The sequence below is a fragment of the Nymphaea colorata genome, chromosome 9 (genome assembly GCF_008831285.2).
Source record: "Nymphaea colorata isolate Beijing-Zhang1983 chromosome 9, ASM883128v2, whole genome shotgun sequence".
NCBI lineage: Eukaryota > Viridiplantae > Streptophyta > Magnoliopsida > Nymphaeales > Nymphaeaceae > Nymphaea > Nymphaea colorata.
The window spans coordinates 20,812,669-20,834,335 of NC_045146.1; the positions used below are offsets into that span (position 1 = coordinate 20,812,669).

General features: G+C 41.9%; 1 protein-coding gene and 2 pseudogenes across 1 annotated transcript; all 3 read right to left on the minus strand.

Moving 5' to 3' along the window:
• Positions 1-12,194, minus strand: LOC116260661 (oxygen-evolving enhancer protein 1, chloroplastic-like; annotated as a pseudogene).
• Positions 12,195-15,074: 2,880 nt separating this feature from the next.
• LOC116261411 (uncharacterized) lies at positions 15,075-15,918 on the minus strand. Its single transcript, XM_031640148.2, has 2 exons — positions 15,694-15,918; positions 15,075-15,572 (listed from the first exon to the last, which is right to left on the minus strand). Exons 1-2 carry the CDS (start codon positions 15,796-15,798, stop codon positions 15,453-15,455), a joined length of 225 nt encoding a protein of 74 aa, XP_031496008.1. The 5' UTR covers positions 15,799-15,918; the 3' UTR covers positions 15,075-15,452.
• A 5,177-nt stretch (positions 15,919-21,095) lies between these two features.
• LOC116261606 (U5 spliceosomal RNA) lies at positions 21,096-21,204 on the minus strand (annotated as a pseudogene).
• Between the last annotated feature and the right edge of the window lie 463 nt (positions 21,205-21,667).

Genomic DNA, 21,667 nt, shown 5'->3' on the forward strand with positions numbered 1-21,667 from the left:
TTAAAATAAACCATAAAATTAGTAGAAAAAAAATCTGCATTACACACTGTATACATGCCTAAGCTATGGGATGCTCCAACTTTGGATCCTATAAGAATAAATATGCAAAACGTAATCAATATTGGTATAAAATATAGAACTGTTTATCTTTTCTACAGATAGAGAACAACACCAGCATCCAGGACAAACTGAACTGACCTGAAGTGCCTAATCAACCATCTTAGAGAAAGCTGTAAAAGTTTGCATCACTTCCAAACCTGCCAAAATTGAATGTTAGATATGAAATCAAAATTATTGTCTATTAGTACGATGCATTCAATAAAAACACACCTTAGCCTTCCTAATTGGAAGATAGAACCTAGATTAAAGAATCTCCTCAGAACCTGGAAAGCCCTGTTCTCTGCAACAGCTCAAAAGAATAGAAAAGGAGGAAAACATATAAGTTGACTTTTTAGCTACAGTATGTAAGTTTGCATTGCAGGGAAAAGAAAGGTCAAATATTGTTACCAAGCTTAGAACATTGAACAGTCCCTTGTGCATTTTTAACTAAAGAGAGATTCCCCTTGTAGGACCTTAATCAAGTCCCCTTTGTCAAATTGTATATTATATATTCTTAATGCCACTTTTGAACATATACTGTGCAACTCATAATATTGTTCTCTACTGGAAAAAAAAAAGAGACCCTCCAAGACCCTCTTAATGGCACAAGGGTAAACTGAAGACATCAAATTCAGTTCAAGTTTAGTTCCCGTGAAAGAATGTCCAAATCTGTGCATCAACACAAAAAGTAAGGGACTTAAACCACCATAGTAGTTTGATAAAAACCACTATAGACATCTTGCCAGGTTCATGTATCAAAGAAGAAAAAATCGTAATCCAAAAGAAAAGGAGAAAAAGAAGGAAAAACTAGATCCAAACAAGTAAACATTCTTCAATCAAACAAGTGCACAATTAAAGCTGACCACAAAAAGAGTAAGTTTGTTATCAATTATTTGTAAAAGCAGGACATCTATATCTGCATGAACTTTTCTTTCAAGAAACAAATTAATCTGGTGCTTCTAATACAAATAAGTACCCTACCTTCTTCCATGTAGCGGCAGGGAAACAAGCATGTGGGTTTGCAACTCACAGGTCAACCGATGTACATTCAGCATGTCAAGACCTCTGTGCTTAATGGAATGCGTAATGTGAAAGCTTGATTAGCATCAGGAAAATAAGAAATTGACATGTGTGCAGACTAGAGGCCAGCCTGGTTGCTTTATACTCTAGGGGAAAGAATGACCTACATAGGTAAAAGACAACTATAAAAGACAAGAACTCTCAATCAACCATCAGCTCATAGTTGATCTTAGAAACTTCTAATATCCTACCTAAACTGTCTTCTGCATGGACAGAATTTGCTTTTGAGTTAGCTTATAGGGTACCCTAGGAGAATCTCCTAGTAGCAACTGAAACTCCCCCTCTACCTGTGTTGCTAGTGCCCTAGTTATGCCAAAGTGAGACTTCTTTTCCACTAAACACGGCACTTTTGCTGAGAAGGGCCATCAGCCTCTTTAAGTCGAGACCCAACCTTTTCAGTTGTAATTGCATCAACAAAAGTGAAGTACACAGGTGTTCAATGAGTCGAGCCAACTTGGGCTTCACTTGAGCTTGCTTGGCTAACACCTATGTGACACGGGTACGCTTGTTTTGCCCAGGTACCTATAACAACCTGACCCACTCCTGAGCTTGAGCCCCAGGTTCGGCAGATCCCAACCCGCCCCTTAGCAGTTTCGTCTCCAACCCTAAAAAGGCTAGGAACCAAGACAATCATCTCATTAATGGCACCCTTTATAAGCCCTTGAAGATCTCTCACAATCTTTGATACAGGACTAAACTTTTGAGGCATTACAATCCATCCCCCTTAAGGCACACGCGTCTGCGCGTGTGGGACCCCAGGTCCAAGTGTTGAACTGGCTCTAATACCACTATAACAACCAGACCCACTCCTAGGCTCGAGCCCCTGGTTCGACGGATCCTATTGAAGTATGTTAGATGGGTCTCGGGACCGGGTCCGGATCCATATCCTATCCAGCTTGTAGCCCTTGTTGGGCATTATTTAAGTCGTGTAACCCTAATCCTTAAGGTGTGAATGAAAGACTAAGGAGAGAGATGGCGGCTAGTGGGCATCGGCTCCTCCTCATTTGTGGTTTTTTCCCTCTTGTTGAGGGTTTTCCACGTTACATCGTGATCGTTGTTTCTCTTCCTCTTCTTGTTCGTGTTTCTACATGGCATCAGAGCCGACGAGTTTGGGAAATTTTTAGGAGTTGTGAAGTTCCAACCCTAATATCTCTCACCGCTACCACCGCCGCCGCTGCAACAGCCACCGCCGCCGCTGATCCCAATACCACCGTCGCTGTTTCCGCCGCCGCCGGTGTCACCCTTTGTGCCGTCGCCGTCACAGCCACTCTTGCGGCGTCGCTCTTGCGCCGTTGCTCTTGCGTTGTTGACTGTCGCCGTCGTCATTGTCCCTTGCGCCATTGCCTTTTGAGCCGTCGTCTTGCTTCCCGGAGAAGGAAGATATGCATGCTTAGGCGCTTCCTAGGCTTGCCTCCCCCTATTCATGTCACTTCCTAGGGGTCTTTTGCAAATCCGGTGAAGTGCATCCGCCTCTTATCTGCAATATCTTGCTTGGTTGATCTTTGATTCCATCTTCTTGCTTTTTTTGGCACCCACCGTGCAAGAAGAGGTGGCTGGTCCGTGACTTGGTAGAGGACGTAAAGGAGGAGAGGAGTGTAACTTGAGGATTGCCTCAACGTCCGCCGGCGTACTGGCGATCGCATCCCCCTTTCCTTACAAAAGACCGGGGTTAAATTGGTCTTACGGGTGAAGACTTTCCTCATCTCGAAGTTGAATTCCTATTCACTTCTATACCTTGATACTTGCTGGTTTTGCCTCTTGAATCTTGATTCCAGCAAGGAGAACGTGTGGCGCAACCTCTACCCGTGGGAGATTGCAACCCGAGAGAGAAAAGGAACCGCTTCCGTCGAGCGACATCGACGATCGTTTCCCCCAATCGACATTCTGTTCACTCTTGGGGTTGATTGGGAAGCCGGTGAAGATATTACCTCTCTCTCTTTATCGTTTCTGTCTAGATAGAACTTGATTTTCTCTCGTTCTTGTGATTCTATCCAAGGATATTACTACTCGTTGGTGCTCTCCGTTGTCACCGGTGCCTCTCTTGTTGTATCGTTGCTCGTGCCTCCTGTTGGACTATCTATGATTATGGCAGCTTCTTCATCTATAGACGTGATGGCGGATTGCCGTATGGGAGAGTGGATCATTGACAGTGGCGCTACTCACCACATGACTGGTGATCCTAAGGTCTTTCATGGATATAAGATTTCATCAGGAAAGGATCGTGTTTCCCTTGCCGATGGTTCATCCAATGTTGTAAAACGCGTATCGTAAGCCGTATCGGTCGGGCTTTAAGATACGCCGTATCGTAATGTATCGTAACGTATCGTACCCGTATCGTAAATTTTTAAAAAATAATAATAATAATTCAGAAATTTTTTTAAAAAAAATCGAAAAATTCATAAAAAATAAGAAAAAATTAAAAATAATAAATTCTTCATAGAAAACATGTTTTAGTCTTTTAGATAATGATAGACTTATTATTTTGCTAAATGCTATAAACTTACGCGTTCACGGTTCATCATTCATACTTCATAGACATCAAAATTCATAACAATATCTTCTTTTTCATCATCTTCATGGTAAAAAACCCGTTTCCTCCCAATGGGAATCAGCCACCCATGCACAAATCCATGGTTTAATAGATGATTTCACTGTGAAAATCGATGAATTCACAATGGAAATCGATGATTTCCCTCTAAGGCAGTACAATCTATAGATTAGAAATGAAGAAGGGGTGGGTTTTTATAAAAAAACTCAAAAAAATGGGGTTCAAGCCCCTTTTTTAGAAATCAGCCTGTATCGTACGATACGGGCTGTATCGCATCGTATCGTACGATACGGGGGCCCGTATCGCACGTATCGTACGATACAGGTACGATACACCCCCCATTTACGATACGGGGGGTATATCGTATCGTATTTTGTAAACGATACGATACGTATCGTACGATACATATAACACTGGGTTCATCTATCTCCGTGGCTGGAAAAGGGAGTCTCCCACTTTTGAACAAGTTCTTAGTCCACAATGCTCTACATGTTCCTCATATTCCCTTGAATCTCTTGTCGGTTAGCAAGATCACGAAAGAGTTAAATTGCGAACTTATATTTTCCGCTGATCGCTGTGTTATGCAGGACTTGGTGACAGGGAAGAGGATTGAGATTGGTCTACCTTCTGACGGGCTCTATCGTTTACCTATGCGTGCTGCTCAGGCTCTCATGACGGCAGTCAGCCAAGCCACAAAGAATAGAGAGGACTCCCTTCAATTGCTTCTACGTTGGCATGAGCGCCTTGGACACTTGCCTTTTGGCCTTCTTAGACAGTTGTTTCCTGATCTATGTTCCAGGTTAGATATGACTATGGTGTCTTGTGATGTCTGTCACCTGGCCAAACATGTTAGGGCTTCATACCCTTTGTCTAGCCATCGGTCTAAAGAGGTCTTTGCCATGATTCATTCTGATGTGTGGGGGCCTGCAGGGATTCCTTCTTGTCATGGTTTTCAATATTTTATCACCTTTATAGATGATTGTTCGCGTAACACTATTGTCTACTTGTTGAAAAACCGTAGTGAAGTTCCTACTGTCATAGAGACTTTCATTGCTTATGTGGAAACTCAATATGGAGCATCTGTTAAGACATTTCGATCTGACAATGTTCGAGAGTATATGTGCCAGTCTGTTGATAACTTCTTTCGAAAAAAGTGAATTGTTCATGAGACTGCCTGTAGGTATACCCCTCCTCAAAATGGAGTTGCTGAATGAAAAAATCGTCAGTTATTGAATATGACTCGGGCTCTTCTTTTTCAACGTCATGTTCCAAAAAGGTATTGGGGGGATGCTGTGCTAACCAGTGCGTATCTTATAAACCGGTTGTCTAGTCGTGTGTTGAATGAGAAGACGCCTCACTCTATGTTATCGGGGAGTCGTGAACCTTTCTCTCTTCCACTCAAAGTTTTTGGTTGTGTTTGCTTTATTCACAATCATAGTCATCACATTAAAAAGCTTGATCCAAGGTCTATTAAGGGCATTTTTTTAGGGTATTCTCCCACTCAAAAAGGGTACAAGTGTCGAGACCCTTCCACTGGTCGGGCCTATGTTACCAAAGATGTCTCCTTGAACATGTTTCCTATTTTGGTGAGAATCCTCCTCAGGGAGAGTACTCTATGTCACATGAAGAGTATTCTCCGAGTCAGGAAATTCAGTTTACAGATTTTTTGGACTACAGGCGTGAATCCATTGGTCCATCTAGTGAGGTGCATGAACAGGAGAAAAATGGAGAGTGTTCCACTGAGGCAGAAGAGAAATGCAATCGTCTATTTGGGCAAGTTTACTCTAGGCGAAGAGTTTGTACAGATGAGATGACAGGTGGTGAGAATTCTACTCCCAATCCAATTTGTACAGATGAGATGACAGGTGGTGAGAATTCTACTCCCAATCCAATTAGTCCTTCCCTGGATGACCCAAGTCGTGCGCAGGAGCAACCTGTTGAAGAAGAAATTCAGACTGTTGCTGCTAGTGAAGAGCTTCTCATCGCCCTGCGAAAGGGTGTCAGGTCATGTACTCAACATCCTATTAATAACTTTGTTTCATATTCTAAACTAAGCAAGGACTACAAATGCTTTGTATCTTCTCTTTCTTTGACTATGATTCCCAGGAATGTTGCTGAGGCTCAGAGTGATCCTAAGTGGACTTATGCAATGCAAGAAGAGATGGAAGCCTTGCGAAGAAACATGACATGGGAAGTTGTAAAGATTCCTGAGGCGGCTCACTTGGTTGGATCTAAGTGGGTCTACACCATCAAGTACAAACCAGATGGGAGTGTTGAAAGATACAAAGCTCGTCTTGTGGCCAAGGGGTTTAGTCAGAAATATGAGATTGATTATTTGGAGACTTTTGCTCCTGTTGCGAAGATGAAGACTGTCAGAGTCATTATCTCTTTAGCTGTGATGAAGGAGTGGAAGATGCACCAACTTGATGTCAAGAACGCATTTCTCAATGGAGACCTTGAAGAGGAAGTATATATGTGTATGCCTCCAGGATATGAGGAACCTGAAAAATGTTGCAAGCTAAAGAAAGCATTATATGGGCTCAAGCAATCTCCTCGAGCATGGTTTGAACGACTCAGACTTGTCATGAGACAGTGTGGATACCATCAAGGGAATGGAGATCGTACACTCTTTGTGAAGAGAAATGAGCAAAAGGTTACTATTTTGTTGGTATATGTTGATGATATGATTGTCACAGATGATGATGAAGATGAAATAATGAAGTTAAAGAAACTTTTGGCGATCGAGTTTGATCTTAAGAACCTTGGTAAGTTGAAATACTTCCTTGGCATAGAAATTGCTAGGTCTGGGACTAGCCTTGTGCTAAATCAACGGAAGTACACTCTAGATTTGTTAAAGGAGACAGGGAAATTAGGGTGTAGACCAGCTTCTACTCCTCTAGATGTTGGCCATAAGCTAAGTCTTAGAGACGGAGAGCCACTCTGTGAAGAGGCAAAAAGAAGATATCATTGTCTTGTAGGGAAGTTAATTTATCTTACTCTCACTAAACCTGATATTACCTTTGCTGTGAATGTGATGAGTCAGTTCATGCATGCTCCCACGGATGCCCACTTGAAGGCTATTGACAGGATCTTGTGCTACTTGAAGAGGAATCCTGGCAAAGGTCTCTTATATGTCAAGCAAGACACTCTTGGGATTGAAGGTTATTCAGATGCAGACTGGGCAGACTGTATTGACACTAGAAGGTCCACCTCTAGCTATTGTATTTATTTAGGAGAGAATCTAATAGTGTGGAGAAGTAAAAGGCAAGATGTTTGTTCGCGTTCCAGTGCTGAAGCAAAATACAAAGCTGTTGCTATGGAAGTTTCTGAGCTTTTGTGGTTGAAAGTATTGTTGACTGATATTGGTATAAAGGTTGAAGAACCAATGAAGATGTACTGCGATAACAAGTCCGCAATTAACTTGGCCAACAACCCTGTGCTTCATGACAGAACAAAGCATGTTAAGATTGACCGGCATTTCATTCGAGAGAGAATTGATGCTAAAGAACTTGTACTTCCTTACATGAGATCTGAAGACCAAACGGCTGATGTTCTGACGAAAGCTTTATCTTCGACCTCATTTGAGAAATGTATCCAAGTTGGGCATGTTTGATATGTATGCCCAACTTGAGGGGGAGTGTTGAAGTATGTTAGTTGGGTCTCAGGACCGGGTCCGGATCCGTATCCGATCCAGCTTGTAGCCCTTGTTGGGCATTATTTAAGTCGTGTAACCCTAATCCTTAAGGTGTGAATGAAAGACTAAGAAGAGAGAGAGTTTGGCGGCTAGTGGGCACCGGCTCCTCCTCATTCGTGGTTTTTTCCATCTTGTTGAGGGTTTTCTACGTTACATCGTGATCGTTGTTTCTCTTCCTCTTCTTGTTCGTGTTTCTACAGATCCCAACCCACCCCCTAGCAGTTTCGGCTCCAACCCTAAAAGGGCTAGGAACCAGGACAATCATCTCATTAATGGCCCCTTTTATAAGCCCTTGAAGATCTCTCACAATCTTCGATACGGGACTAAACTTTTAGGGCGTTACAGTACCTGTGTCGGTACGTGGGTACGACGACACGGGTATGGGTACAACTGCATTTTAAAACTTTTAAAATTATGTTTTCAAACTTAATTTTTTTCTAATTTTTTATTTTCCCTTCTTTTATATTTCCCTTCCAATAAGATTCTATATTTTTCTCTCATTTTGAGATTTTTGTAGATTATAAGCCTATTAATACTTTTTTTTTTCATTTTATCATTTTTGAAAATATAAAATTTGCGGACCCACGCACCCACAATTTTCAAAATTGCCATGTCCGATCCTGTACCACCGTACCCGCACTCGTACTGTACCGGCACCGATGTGACATAGGCTAGCACATTATATATTCCCCTTACATGCAATGCTTTTAGCCTTTTACTCATTTTGACAGGATAGCACAAGAGGGAACATGTTCTGTTAATTGAAGATGGATAAATAAATAAAGAAGGAACCCACACAAGTAATGTTGGTCAATTTCTTCAGTAGATAAAGCAGCCCATTGGTCTTCAATGAATAAGGGTTTTGATATTAGAGCTCACCTTTATGTAAGTACCACTTCTCTTGGACATATCCCCAGCATCTAAAGAAATAACCGACCAGCTTAAGTTGGATGCCAAACCCTCCTTTCGCTGCAATAAGGAATTTACCATTTTCAGCCAGTGCTATAAGCAATCTAAAATGGATATTACTTCAAGATGAGATTCTATGAACCAAATACTAGGGAAACCATGGAACAGACTTTTTCTCAGCTTTACAAAATTATTAGAAACATTAGGCAACACTAACAAAACAAAGTCAGGACCTAAGTACAGGGAAAAACACCAAGAACCAGTATAATAGAAAAAAGTTCAATAAGAGGAACAACAGTTGAAGTTGTAAATTAAAAAAAAAAAAACTTGATAGTATCAAAAAGGTTAACAATAGATTGCTTTGATTTAAACGAAGGTGCAGGTCATAGGTATAAGCAACACGACCACTCTTTATGTAAGACTTTACCATTGTATCTGTCAGGCCAGGCTGCAAAAAGCAAAACCACCAATTTCTTCAGCAGATAAGAAAGAACAAAAAAAATAAAAGATGAGGTAATACCCCACTATTAGTGCAATTTTGACAAAAAACTTTGCTGATGATCATCAAATTGTAATCACCAACTAAAGAATTTCACAGAGTAAACTGTACAAGATGCCCATTGAACACCACACTTGAGTTTGCTACAAAATTGCAACCGATGGTTGATAGACTGCTCAAATATAAAAAAAATGATCCAATACAAATGCATTTTTACTTTGTTACTATGAAGAACTCAAATTTACACAAAAAAGGAAGGCAAGAAGAACTGAATTCTACATGCAGTTTTTGACACCACAGATAAAGGAAAACCTCCAACCTTGCATGTTGTTGATACCTGTTTATTTTTAATTGTCACCTACGCATCTTTTGCATTAAGAATCATGGCACAAAAACACTGACAATATAATCCTTGGGTTGAAAGCTAACAGAGAAAATATTGTTCGAGGAACTGCCCAGAAGAACTCGAATGCTAATGCAAGTAGATCTTGACCACCAAGCAAGTTATTCCAAGATTGACATCAGTTATTTCTTCACAGAAAAAGGGCTGCTAGCAGGTAAAGGAACATTGATATCAGTTGTTTCTTCACAACCTACTTAAAGCAAGTACCATAGTGACTCTTAAACCCCAAGAGATTTACATATGGTTCTGATTATGGAAGACTAAATGGGCATTTAATCAAGATCTGCACACAACAACAACATCAACATCAAAGTTCTTCCAACCAATAGTTGAAAAGTGAGCAATCACATCCAATAGCGGAATTTATTAACAAGTATAAACTATCTGATGCATCATTAAAATGACTAAGAGCAAGCCCAAAAAAAATCTTTAGCTACCAAAACATCGTTCGGGAAACATTGTTCGGCTCAGCAGATAGTAGGAAACAAAATCAACAATAAAAATTTTCAACAAAGAACAGATAAATGTAATGTTTTTTTCGACAGACCTGCTTCAAAGAGATCAGAAAGTCAGCTCCCTTGATAACTCATGCATCTTGAAAACTTCCTTGGTAATCCTGCAGGGGCAGGATGTTGTCATTAAGCCGACAGTTTATCAAATGCACCAACCAGATCCATAGATAATTATGTGCTGCAGATTCTTTTGGAGCAAAAAGTTTATGCTCAGCTGGAAGAAATCAAAATGCATATGTTTTTGTTTCCAGACCTCCACAATTGTGTTGTAGCTCTGATTACTAATTTTGCTAATGCAGATGACACATGTGTCGAGCCGACTTGTGCTGTGCTTCTTGATTTTGTTCACTTTCAATATACCATGTTTACATTAGTTTTCAAAACCAGCAAGGTACTGACACATGCAGTTGCACCACATCAAATTAGAAACCTAATAATTACCTATTTCATTCAAAATCCTGATTGAGAATGTTTATACTAGATTCCACCGCCAGCAAGAAGTAATTATTGACATGTGAAAGGAAGAACAATATAAAAATCTACAACGAGCGAAAAGCTTCAACCAAGTGAAGCAAACTGTTAACAGTTGACGCTAATCTTGCATATCGCATATTTACAATAGATTTTGAGGTCGTCACAATCATAATCCAAGTCAAATGATGTTACAGCTAACATGATCATAAGTTATCACAATGAATCCGAATTAGAGAAGCCTCACACAATGAATCCGAATTACAGAAGTCACGTTTCAGGGCTCGCACTATCTCCTACCTAGCATCATATTCTGAACAAAAGGATAAAACTTATTGAAACAAAAATTCAGTTTACAATTCTAAAAATTTCATAACGACAAAATCTTGTGTATAGATTCTAAATGTGCACTGTTAAGTTGTAAAGTAGGGAGTTTAATCTAGCATTATTAACTGTGCTAGATTATAACCTAGCACTGGTAAGTTTAAAATAGGGAGTTCGAAATTGCTTCTTGTAACATTTCAACCTAAGGAGGAGATACATTACATAGGAGAAGGAGACAAAGAGAAGCTCCAGCCGAGCATACCGGATGCTCTGGTTCTTGACGTCCTTGGGCACCTACGAACGAAGATCCGTATCAGACGGCTGGAGGTTCTCGAACACGCCGATTACCTCGCTGGCCTCCGGCTTGCTCTTCGTCACGCTCAGCGTGATCTTCCCCTTGGACGACAACGAGCCCTTGATGTTCTCCTTCACCACATCCTCCTCGTTTCCCTGCCCTCCGTGGGGTGAGCCACGGCATTGTCGGATCCAACCTTGCCAACCCTCCCCTGGGGGTTGAGAAAGGACGATCCCCGGTAGGAAGGCACCAGGAACTCGCCCCCGGAAATATCTGTCTTGCTAGAGGCCGCGAGCCCTTTGACAGTGAAAAGGAAGAGGTCGCGCTCGCCACTCGCCACGAGGGAGGTGAACGGTGCCGGCCAAGTAGTCGATCCCGTCGTTCTCCTCGAACTTGATGGAGCCATCGGAGGAGACCTAGAAGGGGCACTCGATCACGTCCAGGGTGTAGGTGAGGTGGGTGACGAGATTCTTCTAGTGGAGCTCCGGCGGGGCGTTCTTGCTGATGCCCTAGACCTTTCGGCATCTTCAATGGTGCAGGAAGCATGTCGAAATCCCCAACCAGCCATGGTGTTCTCCGATGAGAGTTGCAGAAAGAGAAACCTGTAGTGTTCTGATCGGACAAAGAAAGGCTCCAGCGGCCCATGTGAGGGCGATCCGATGGGTGCGTATCTTACAAAACAATAAAGAAATGGCGGGAGAGAGAGCGCGCTCGCCGGAGAGGGAGAGTGGGAGCTTCTTGTAACAGCGGGCGCCTTTTTGATGACCAAAGTCTCGTAACTGTTTACAAAGAGGAAAAGCGACTCGCAGTCGCACGTCCAGCGGCCTAACGTGGAAGGTGTCCGCTTCCCTCCAATTTCTGCCAGCCAACATGTATTTGAAAAAAAACAAATACAACGAATAGTTATTTGCGACAACCAAATCGGAAAAGTAGTTAAACTTTAGAAATCAATCTTTTCCTTTAAAATCCAATTTATACATCGGTCTGTGAGTTTTTCTCGTTTGAATTCGAGTTCATTACACGTTTAACTCTATGAAGAGTAGTTTAGAATATTGAAAAACTCATATCTCTAAATGGCTTATGACCATCTACTTATTTTACCAACTCATCTCTCTCTCTCACGAAATCGCAATCCCAATATAAAATATTCGAACTGTTTAATAATCAACATCTAAGTTTTTTTTGGTTGATAATACCCATCTTATTTTTCAAATTTACAATATTGTATATACGAACGAAACTCTATGATTCAGATTCAAACTTTTTTTACCAGCCACTGGTTAAACGCCGGTGTAAGCTGATCCGTACTGGACATATTGCCTTCAGGTACTAGTCTTATATCCATACTGGTTTCAGTCATTCCCTTTTCTTTTGCAATTTTTCACTTTTATGTCTAACAATCTACATTACCTAATGATCTTTATGTTCAAAATATTATGAATTTATCGAAAAATTTATATTTACGGGCCTGACCCTGCCACGATCTGTCGTTTATGTAAATCATTATTTTTTCCTATGTTTTACATATAATTTTTTAAACTGTAGCTGCAACTTACTTTTATTTAATTATTGCCAATCAAGTAACCAGGAAATTATTTATCCCTTGGAAATTATCCCGTAGCTCGAAGGATTAGATGTAAGCTTGGGCACTAGGTCAGGGGCCACCAACATGTACTCAGTCCCCAGTACTCATTTGTTTTTATATATATATATAATATTTTATTATGATTAATTATATTTATATATTATTTTAGATTAAAAATATATTTTTTAATTTAATCGAGTCGAGCTCGAGCTCGGGTTTTAATTGTTTGACTGAGCCCAGGCCTAGGTTTTGGGTGTTGGGCCAGCCTGAGCCCAGCACCTCATTGGGTCAGACAAAGCCCGATGCCCAGGCTTAATTAAATGGAAAACATAGTGACAATACTGACGCAAGATTGAATCCCCGCTCAAGGCAAACCTTGCCCTAGGGCCTCTACGGCCTCAAAATTGGTTTTAAAATTAAAATTCTAGAAGCAAAATTCCACATGAAAATTGGAATGAAAATTCAGTTACAGTTCCCCATTGTATTTGATAGTTTGGAATTTTAGTTACAAAATTGACAACGACACGTTTGGTAAAACAAGAATTCAAATTACAGAATTCATGAATTAAAACCTTGTCACAAACAGAGATGAAAAAAATTCCAAATTTATGGAATCACAATTTCAACCTTGTCACAATTCCGGAATTTTCAACATATAATTCTGAAATCAAAATTATGATACAATTCTTCTTATTCGTCGATTCCGACGGGATATCAACCACTTGGAGAACTTGCTGCTCCCTCTTGCCCTGGCCATTATAAGACCAGAGTAGCGATGACATCAAAATGACATTTTGGAGTGTCATGCAAACAGCTTCTTAATTAATTACTTTTATTTGTAGCTTTGTGCACTTACATTGTACCTGATCCTTTCAACCTTCAAAGAAAAGCACCGGCCTTTGTGCAAACAGATTAAAGAACGCTAAGGCAGGTGCATGCACATTGGTCTAAGTTATGTTTTGAATATTAAGCTGTATTTGGAACAATGGGTCCGCCAAATTTTCATCTCTACTTGTGTCTTGAAGATTACCATCACAGGTAGGCAGAAGTGAAGGTAAAGAATGTCAAGTTGATGACCACAAGTAAATAAGTTAGCCCCGTTGACATCCCAAACTGCGACTCAGAAAATAAATGAGACAAGGCGATGGAAGTTCTCACAACCAACAAAATTAATGTTGGTACTTGAAGAAAATAGTCAAAATGCATGGTAGGTGGAGAAGCTGAGGCAGGCATAAATGAAGTTGGCATGCTTGTTGTGATGTGTGGCAAGGAATTCACACCAAAATCCATAGTTCATCAAATTAAAGGTTTTCATTCAGACTTAAGTTCCACTTGAGGTTGTCCATTTTATTCTTTACACTCTCTGATGTTTGATTTAAGATTGGGGGAGAGAAACACTGATCTTTAATTCATAGATCTAAAGTCCAAAAAATCTGAAAATCATATATGATCAGAGGAAAGAAATAAGAGATAGACCTCCATAATTGAATAAGTGACTTGTAGTTATCGGGTCACATCTGTGAAAGAAAAAAAGGAAAGGTCAGAAGATGCTGCGCACATGGTGGTTCACTCACACTGAGAGAGAGACAGAGAGAGAGAGATGTCGTTGACGGCAGGGGACGAAGTTATGTGAAAGGTGGCAGAACTGCATGTGCAGCGAAACAACAGAGGCCTTCTTCCAACAATTCTGCGATGTTTCCCGGCAACTTCCGTTCTGGCATGCATGGACCTATTGAAATCTGAAGCCTGATTCCATTCCTTTCCTTCCTGAGAGCAACCAAAAGTGACCTAATGGAGGGTTGGTCCGAAATCAGTGAAATTCTGTAAGAAAACCAATAAATTAAAGCACGCTTTTAGCAAGACTCCCTTGAAGAGTGATATACGTTTTGTTTGTATTGAAATATAAAATGGTGCGGAGTTGCTTAGAGATACTGTCAAGTACGAACAGCTTTCGTGGTAAGGAGCCATTCGTTGGGGTTTCTTGGAGGCTGGGTTGAATGTTGCTACCTAGTGCTTTGGTCAAAGGAGCCCACAGAAAAAAAGCTCCCCGAAGATTCTGGTTTAGATCTGGCTGCAGTGCTCCAGAAAAGTTGAAAAAAAAAAGTTAAAGTAGAATTTGGAATTATTTCCCGGCGAGTGGGTGAGAGGTGGCCTGGAAGACAATTTTTTGACAAAAGAATGACTTCCCGGGACGGGCCAAGGCCGAAACATTGGATCCCATTTCTTCGGTGCGGCTGACCCGTCGGCTAAATGAGGCTACTTATTTTGAAATTTCCATGTTTTCGCCGGCTGGTTCGTCGGTTGATACGAAGGACACAAGAAGGGCCCCCCCTCCCAAAAGCCATCGCCAGTAGGTAACTAACTGGCCAGGATCTGTGTTTGGGAAGACCAAGTTGATCACGGAGCAATAGTCATCACACGTCTCTCTTTGCCCTGGCCCTGAATGGATCCCGACCGTCCATTTACCTAAAACGGTCAGGCCCCAGACGGAGGTAGACCGTGGACATGACCACACCTTTATTTTTCTTTTTCCCGTTTAGACTTTACCAAGTGAAATTCAAATTCCGGCCGGTAAGCAACGAAAGTGGCAAGTTAAGAAAAGGCCGGGTCCTCGTCTTGATACAGGAGCTGCCGATCCTCTCAGAAACAAAGGTATGATCTCATGGAATCAGCATTCATAATTCCGCGAAACAAATTTCGATGAGTATAAACAGGAAGATTTACAGGGCACCAACTTTTGATAAACCGGGGAGAAAAAACAAAGAATTGGCGAAATAGTCCAAATACGAAACCATTCCAAGTGAATTTAAACCACATGGAAATTTCGTACACTCAAAAAACCTAGACACATACACGCCTACCAAAAATGGACGCCCTTATTGAGGACGTCTTACGAATAGCTCTTCCTCCCTGACGTCGCAGGCTTCCCTTTCTCCGCCCGAACCCGAAGGGGCCAGTTTCACAGCTTCCGCTTCAGAGAGCCACGATGCGAGGAAATCAAGAAGTGACGGAAGAGCACGAAAACACAAAGAATCATCTGTGAGCCGTGATCAGAGTCTCGATGAATCGCAGGCCGTCGAACCTCGGTGCGAACTTATCGGCGGCCAGATTCCTCTGTGACGCCGAAGAAGAGCCATTTCCGCCGGACAGCGCCTGAAAAACGGGGGAAAAGTAAGACACATGCCGGAAATCTCAATAACCAGGAGAGGCGAAAAAAAGAAAAAAGAAAACCGCCGATCTCCCTCCGCGAAACGAAACAACAACGGGATCTTACCTCGTCCGAGGGCTTCAGAAGGCGGATCTGATGATCGTCCGAGGAGGTGAAGGCCGCGGACGACGCGGCAACAGCAGAGGCAAAGAAGATGCCGGACCTCTTCATCTCCCTCGCCACGGAAATCACGGACAAGAAAGAACGAGAGGATACGGAAGACGGAACTCAGTCCTGACGCCCCTTCCCAGACGATCTCACATCTCCTTCTTCCGCGTGTTCCCCTCTTTTTACACGCGTTCCGGGTTTCAAAATTAACGAAACTTAAATCTCCCGTTAGATTCCGCCACCCCGTAGACTTGCCCCTGCCACGTAGGCCGATCTGACGCCGCGTCACGAACGGTGGACCCTTCCCAGAATCTCTGAAGACTCCAAGGGCACTTGGCCTTCTAGCTACCACGTGGCAGCCATCTGGTGACTCGGCCTCGCCTTTCGGTGACCATCCGACCACCCCCACATTAAAAATACACTTCAAGCCGCATCGACGCGTTGTGAGTTGGACCAAGCGGTAAAAGAAATGATGCGTGGCCATTAAGCAGAAGCTTACGATATTTTTTTTTTTTTTTATATATATAAACTGATACCCACGGCCAGAAAAAAAGAAAAAGGAAAAACGAATTTGAATTTACGATTCTGGTTTTGGGGGCGGAGATTGTTTGCCTCGGTGTCCTGCCAGGCTCCACATCACCACTTTCTTTGGCGCAGGAGCAACGGGGTCCCAATATCAAACGGTCAGCGAAAGAAAGATGTTGATGTTGGAAACCTGAATAAAGCACAAACAAGAAAATGTTTCGTTTTGTTTAGATGTGTTTTTAAAGATAATTTAGTCGTTCGTTTATCCAGAAACACTATGAGTCCATTCATTAGTTCGGCTGAATTGGTTATGAATTGACGAAATACAATATTCAAGAAAGATAAACAGTGAGGTAATAATACATGCTGCTATTTACGCTTGAAGATGTTAGATCCATTGAAGAATAATGCGATTTTGCAGTGTAACGCAATGTTGTAAAAACTTAACATCCGAACAGGACCATTTGTCATTTCTTAAATCTAAATCCAATCCGATTTTGCAAATCTAATATTATTAAGTCTTTTTCATACTCTATTTTTTCAGAACAGATTCTCAAGACATTAGATCCAAATCCAATACGTTGACGTGCTTATGAGTGTGAAAATGTTTGGTACTTGACTTGGTGGCTCGACACAAAAGGCAATTCAAATCAATCTTGGATTATCCAGACCTAAGGCTTTCAGATACACCCAAGTGTCTTAGGTTACTCATTTGAGCACATCGTTCACTCATTTGATTTGACGTTTTAAACATTAAAAACCCTAGACATTGAAACGTCTCCGAGACCATTCTGCGTTTTTGCTTAAGAGCCTCTTCGCCTGCCTTCTTTCTTCCTGTTGTTTTTCTTCGGGAATTGCTTTGAACAGAGGCTTGATTCGTTTGCAATGGCTGCCGGCGAGCTTGCTTGCACCTATGCTTCTTTGGTCCTCCATGACAATGGCATCCCCATCACTGTACGCCCTCAATCTCACTTCCTCGTGTCTTGTTCTCTTTTTTCTCTTCGTTCGGTTCCCTCGTCATCTGCCAATGATTTTGCTTTCTTTTGCCTTATTGTTCCATTTCCCGTTGTCTTTACTTTTGTTGATGATTATTGGTGAGATTTGGACCTTATTAATGAGATCTGATGGGTAATAGTGATGCTTGATCGTTCCTTGTTTAGGATTGTTTTTTAGAATGAGCTTCTCTCTCTTTCGGGCGCGTTTCTGGGAGTTATTTGCTGAACAACTTAGTGGTTCTGTGTGTGTGTGTGTGTGTGTGGTTTTATCTTTTCCAATGGTTACATCTGTGCAACAGCCAAGGCAATTTATTTTTTGACTAAGATCCGCTCGTTTTGTTGGCTTTCTCTGATCATGCTATCTGAATCTGGATAACTGGGTTTAAGTAGCTCCCTAAACGACTTTTCAAACACCTCTGTTTGACATGACTCCCAATCTCGAAAGCAAACCCACACTGGTGGTGTTGTCAGCATCCAAATGTCCAGGAATTGGATTGTGTGAGTGGAGGAAAATGTTTTCCTTTTTCACAATATCTTTTGTCCATCTCTCCGTAGCATTTCTCCTATTTTGTTCATCGAAATAAATAAACAGCTCCAATATAATTTAAAGGCATATATGTTCGCACCGCATTCTTTGGCATCTTGTTGTCGTGTAGGTTCCTCACTCCATCATCTCTTCCTTTTTCAGTTGGATTAAAAAGGAAACCGAAAGAAAGATGAAATCTGTAACTTCAACTACAGCCATTTTCATCAACCACCCTTAGATTTGGTAGATGGAGGATTGGAGGACAGGCCAAGACTTCTTCTTGATAATATTTATATCAGTAAGTTCCTTGACCACACCAATTTTGGTAAACTATGAGCACATCATAAGTATCAGAAGCCCTCGTTTAGCAACATTAACATATTGTTATTGGAAGGCACATAAACCATAGAAAATTTTTGGCAACAATTTCGAAACTAGTGCATCATAAATAGGTGGGAAGGGATGGGCTTGCCGCACCTACTGGCGACGTCGACCACCTTTTGCATGCTGATCATCCTTTCAATTTCAGGGGTGATGCGGCCGCAGACGCGGACGAGGTTGGCGCCCCTGACCGCATTGCAGCAGTCCTCAGAAGGAGGCACCGGCGGCAGCTCCCTGGCCACAAACGGTGTGCACCGGGCACCCAGAATTGCCAGGTCTTGGTCACTAAAGCCTGGCAAATTCTCCAGCACCAGCCCGGCCAGCAACAGGCCCAACACTACCATGCCCACTCTGTAGAACAGAGAGGATCTCCAGAGAGGATCTCCATGCCGCTCTCTCTCTCTGCCTCGCCCGGTTCCCTTCCCTTGCTACACTGTGGCCGTGTGCATGAGAGCAAGAATAGCCCTTAAGGACTTCATTAAATTAAATGTGGAGGAACACGAGCCACATTTAATCCAAAACAATAGGTGGTAGTTGGCGTCTGCTGTTCACCTACCACCTGCATTCATTAAATTACATAACTTCATTAAGTTTGCAATATGTGATGAAACATACAAATCCAATTGACTGTCATCAATGCACCTTTCGGTTTTTAATGGTGCAAAATAAAAAACAAAAAAGCATTCAGCCATAAAGATAAACAGTTGAGATATATATATATTAAATAAACTTTCTGCCTATTGTCCTTAGGTTTGACTTAACGTGATAGAGAGGAGTAAAACATTCATTCTCATCAGAAGCAAATTTAGGTTCATTGATCTGTACGGGCATCTTTAGCTGTCCGTACAAAATTAGTTATTTTTCTGATGAGAATGTTTTACTCCTCTCTATCACGTAAAGTCAAACCTAAGGACAATAGGCAGAAAGTTTATTTAATATATATATCTCAACTGTTTATCTTTATGGCTGAATGCTTTTTTGTTTTTTATTTTGCACCATTAAAAACCGAAAGGTGCATTGATGACAGTCAATTGGATTTGTATGTTTCATCACATATTGCAAACTTAATGAAGTTATGTAATTTACGCCAACTCACCATCACCATACAATAGGACAAAAATTTTGCTTTGTCTTATTGTATTGAGAAAGGAAACGTAACGCATAAGTAACATGAGATCGCATTAATTAAGTGCTCTCAACTTCATCGCATAAGAAAGAGTTTAACTTATGCGTTACGTTTCCTTTCTCAATACAATAAGACAGCAAAATTTTTGTGCTATTGTATGGTGATGGTGAGTTGGTGAGTTGATGAAGTAGAGAGGAGTAAAACATTCTCATCAGAAGGAAATTTAGGTTCATTGATCTGTACGGTCATCTTTAGCTGTTCGTACAAATCAGAAGCAAAATTAGCTGTCGAAAAACAAGGCTGGTGTGGTAAGTTCGGGTCGATGTCCACCAACACCACGATCCTGTCTGACCCGACCGTTGGGCCAGGGGCATCGCCGAGTCGTCTATGTACGCGAAGACACTGAACCGGACCGGAGTCTTGAAACGTCTCCGAGACCATTAAAAACCCTAGACATTGAAACGTCTCCGAGACCATTCTGCGTTTTTTCTCAAGAGCCTCTTCGCCTGCCTTCTTTCTGGTATGCCCTCCTGAACTGTAGTGTTTTCAACAGTGCAGTTCAGTTTGTCTTGTACCTAAATTTGTGGTATGACAACCACAACCGTAACTTTTATAAACGCCGGACCTGAAATCCATAATTCAGCATTGGATTTTACCTAATGTGGATTTGAGATCAGCTTCGAGTTAGAGATCCAAGGCTACAAGAAGTATTTGTTTATCACGAATGCAAGATTCAAGGTGATCTGAGATCACTGGGGATCTATGATACAAGGATTTGAGGTCCGACCCCCCTCCATCCACCCTCAAATCAAATACTTATTTTCTTTATAGATCTAAAATCCAGTGTTATTTACTGCCTGTGGGCTCTACATGAAGAGGATTTCAGATAAGCCTCATATGTAACGCCTCATGCTACTAAACACCCTGGTTAGGGGAGAGGCAACTTAAGTAGTACACCGGAGTAGGTAAGGTAAACTCATTGTATACTTTTCCGAGAGGACGTGGTCTGTTGCTATGTACCCAATTCTGTCATATAGCCGAACCACCCTACTTTTGTTAGATTTAGTGGACAGGCTGCCAATGCGCAAGTGAGATGAGCGGTGCAGATTGCATATGACCGTTAAATTAGTCATATACAAATTGAACTGGCGAGGGAGACATGAGTCTGACCCCCCGGGACCCAATATACGGCCAATCGCATGTTTGTACAATCCCGTCGGGTTGCATCTGGATTTGGACATGGACAAAGCACGTTTAAAAAAGAGTCCGGATCCACTGAGTATTAACCCCCGTCTTTTTTTTTTTCATTTGTGATCTCTTTAGGCGAAAAAGTTTTCGACCTGGACCGTGCAGGATTTCTCGGAGAAGCAAAAACTGTCGTACCATATTTTAGGTACCGGGCAAATGGGGAGGCATACTCTTCCACAACAAGGAGTCCATCACCGCCACTGGCCTTTTCTATCCGGCGGACAGCTAGCGGCACTTTTCTTTTTTAAAAAGAAAGGGACGAGGCAGAGTCGCCTCCTCCGCTGCCGCTGGCTTTTCCTTACAGCCGACAAGAAAAGCAAGGCGCAAGCGCCCAAGCGTTGGGCACATTTCTTTTTGTTATATTATTAAAAAATGGGCTATCAATGTGAGTCAGAGGGCTGTTCATGAGCGAGTTCGAGCCGAACTTGGCCAAGCTCGGCTCGCAATCGACTACAGAAAGAACGAGCTCGAGTCGAGATTCTTAAAGCAGGCTCGAGCTCGAATCGACTACTGAAAGTCGAGCTCGAGCAAAAATTTAACACAAGCCATACGAGGTCTACCCCATCGATGGGTCTCACGATCCATCGTATGCCGCTTGTTGTGGAGAGCACACGGCATTCTTTAGTAAAAGGCGAAAGAATAGAAACCTCTGTGCTCACCACGCGAATGCGTGAGTTGAATCGTTGCCCCTCTCTTCATTATATAGGCGACTGAGGGCCACCGATTTCTTCCGGCTCATCGATACAGGACTAAATATCGCACTTTTGAAATCTCGACTTCTCTGCACAGGAGGAAACGGAGGTCCGTCCGTCCTTGGGTCTTTGAGTTCTTTTAATGCAGCCCGAACCGTCAACAGTTCGGGTCCAAGGCACCAAATAATCAAAGCCAAAATCCGACTCTGTGAAAGCTTGGAATTCATGTCGGGATCCGGACTTGATTTGTAAAAGTGTGAGTCCAAATCGGAACCAAAGCTGAATACCAATGTCGATCTCTATGCACCAAGGCGATGGACTTGAACAAATTGGATCTGCATTCTGTTTTCTCAGTTCTTGCCAGGTAGGGTTCACACCACAAGGAAACCCGTCAAGTAGATGCTTAACCAGCGGGTTTCACGTATAAAGCCTCATACTG

Excerpts from the sequence above, each read along its gene's own strand:
- LOC116261411 (XM_031640148.2), bottom strand. The coding sequence starts at position 15,798 with ATGAAGAGGTCCGGCATCTTCTTTGCCTCTGCTGTTGCCGCGTCGTCC. Across the intron at positions 15,573-15,693 it reads TTCTGAAGCCCTCGGACGAG|GCGCTGTCCGGCGGAAATGG; the intron begins GTAAGATCCCGT and ends CCCGTTTTTCAG.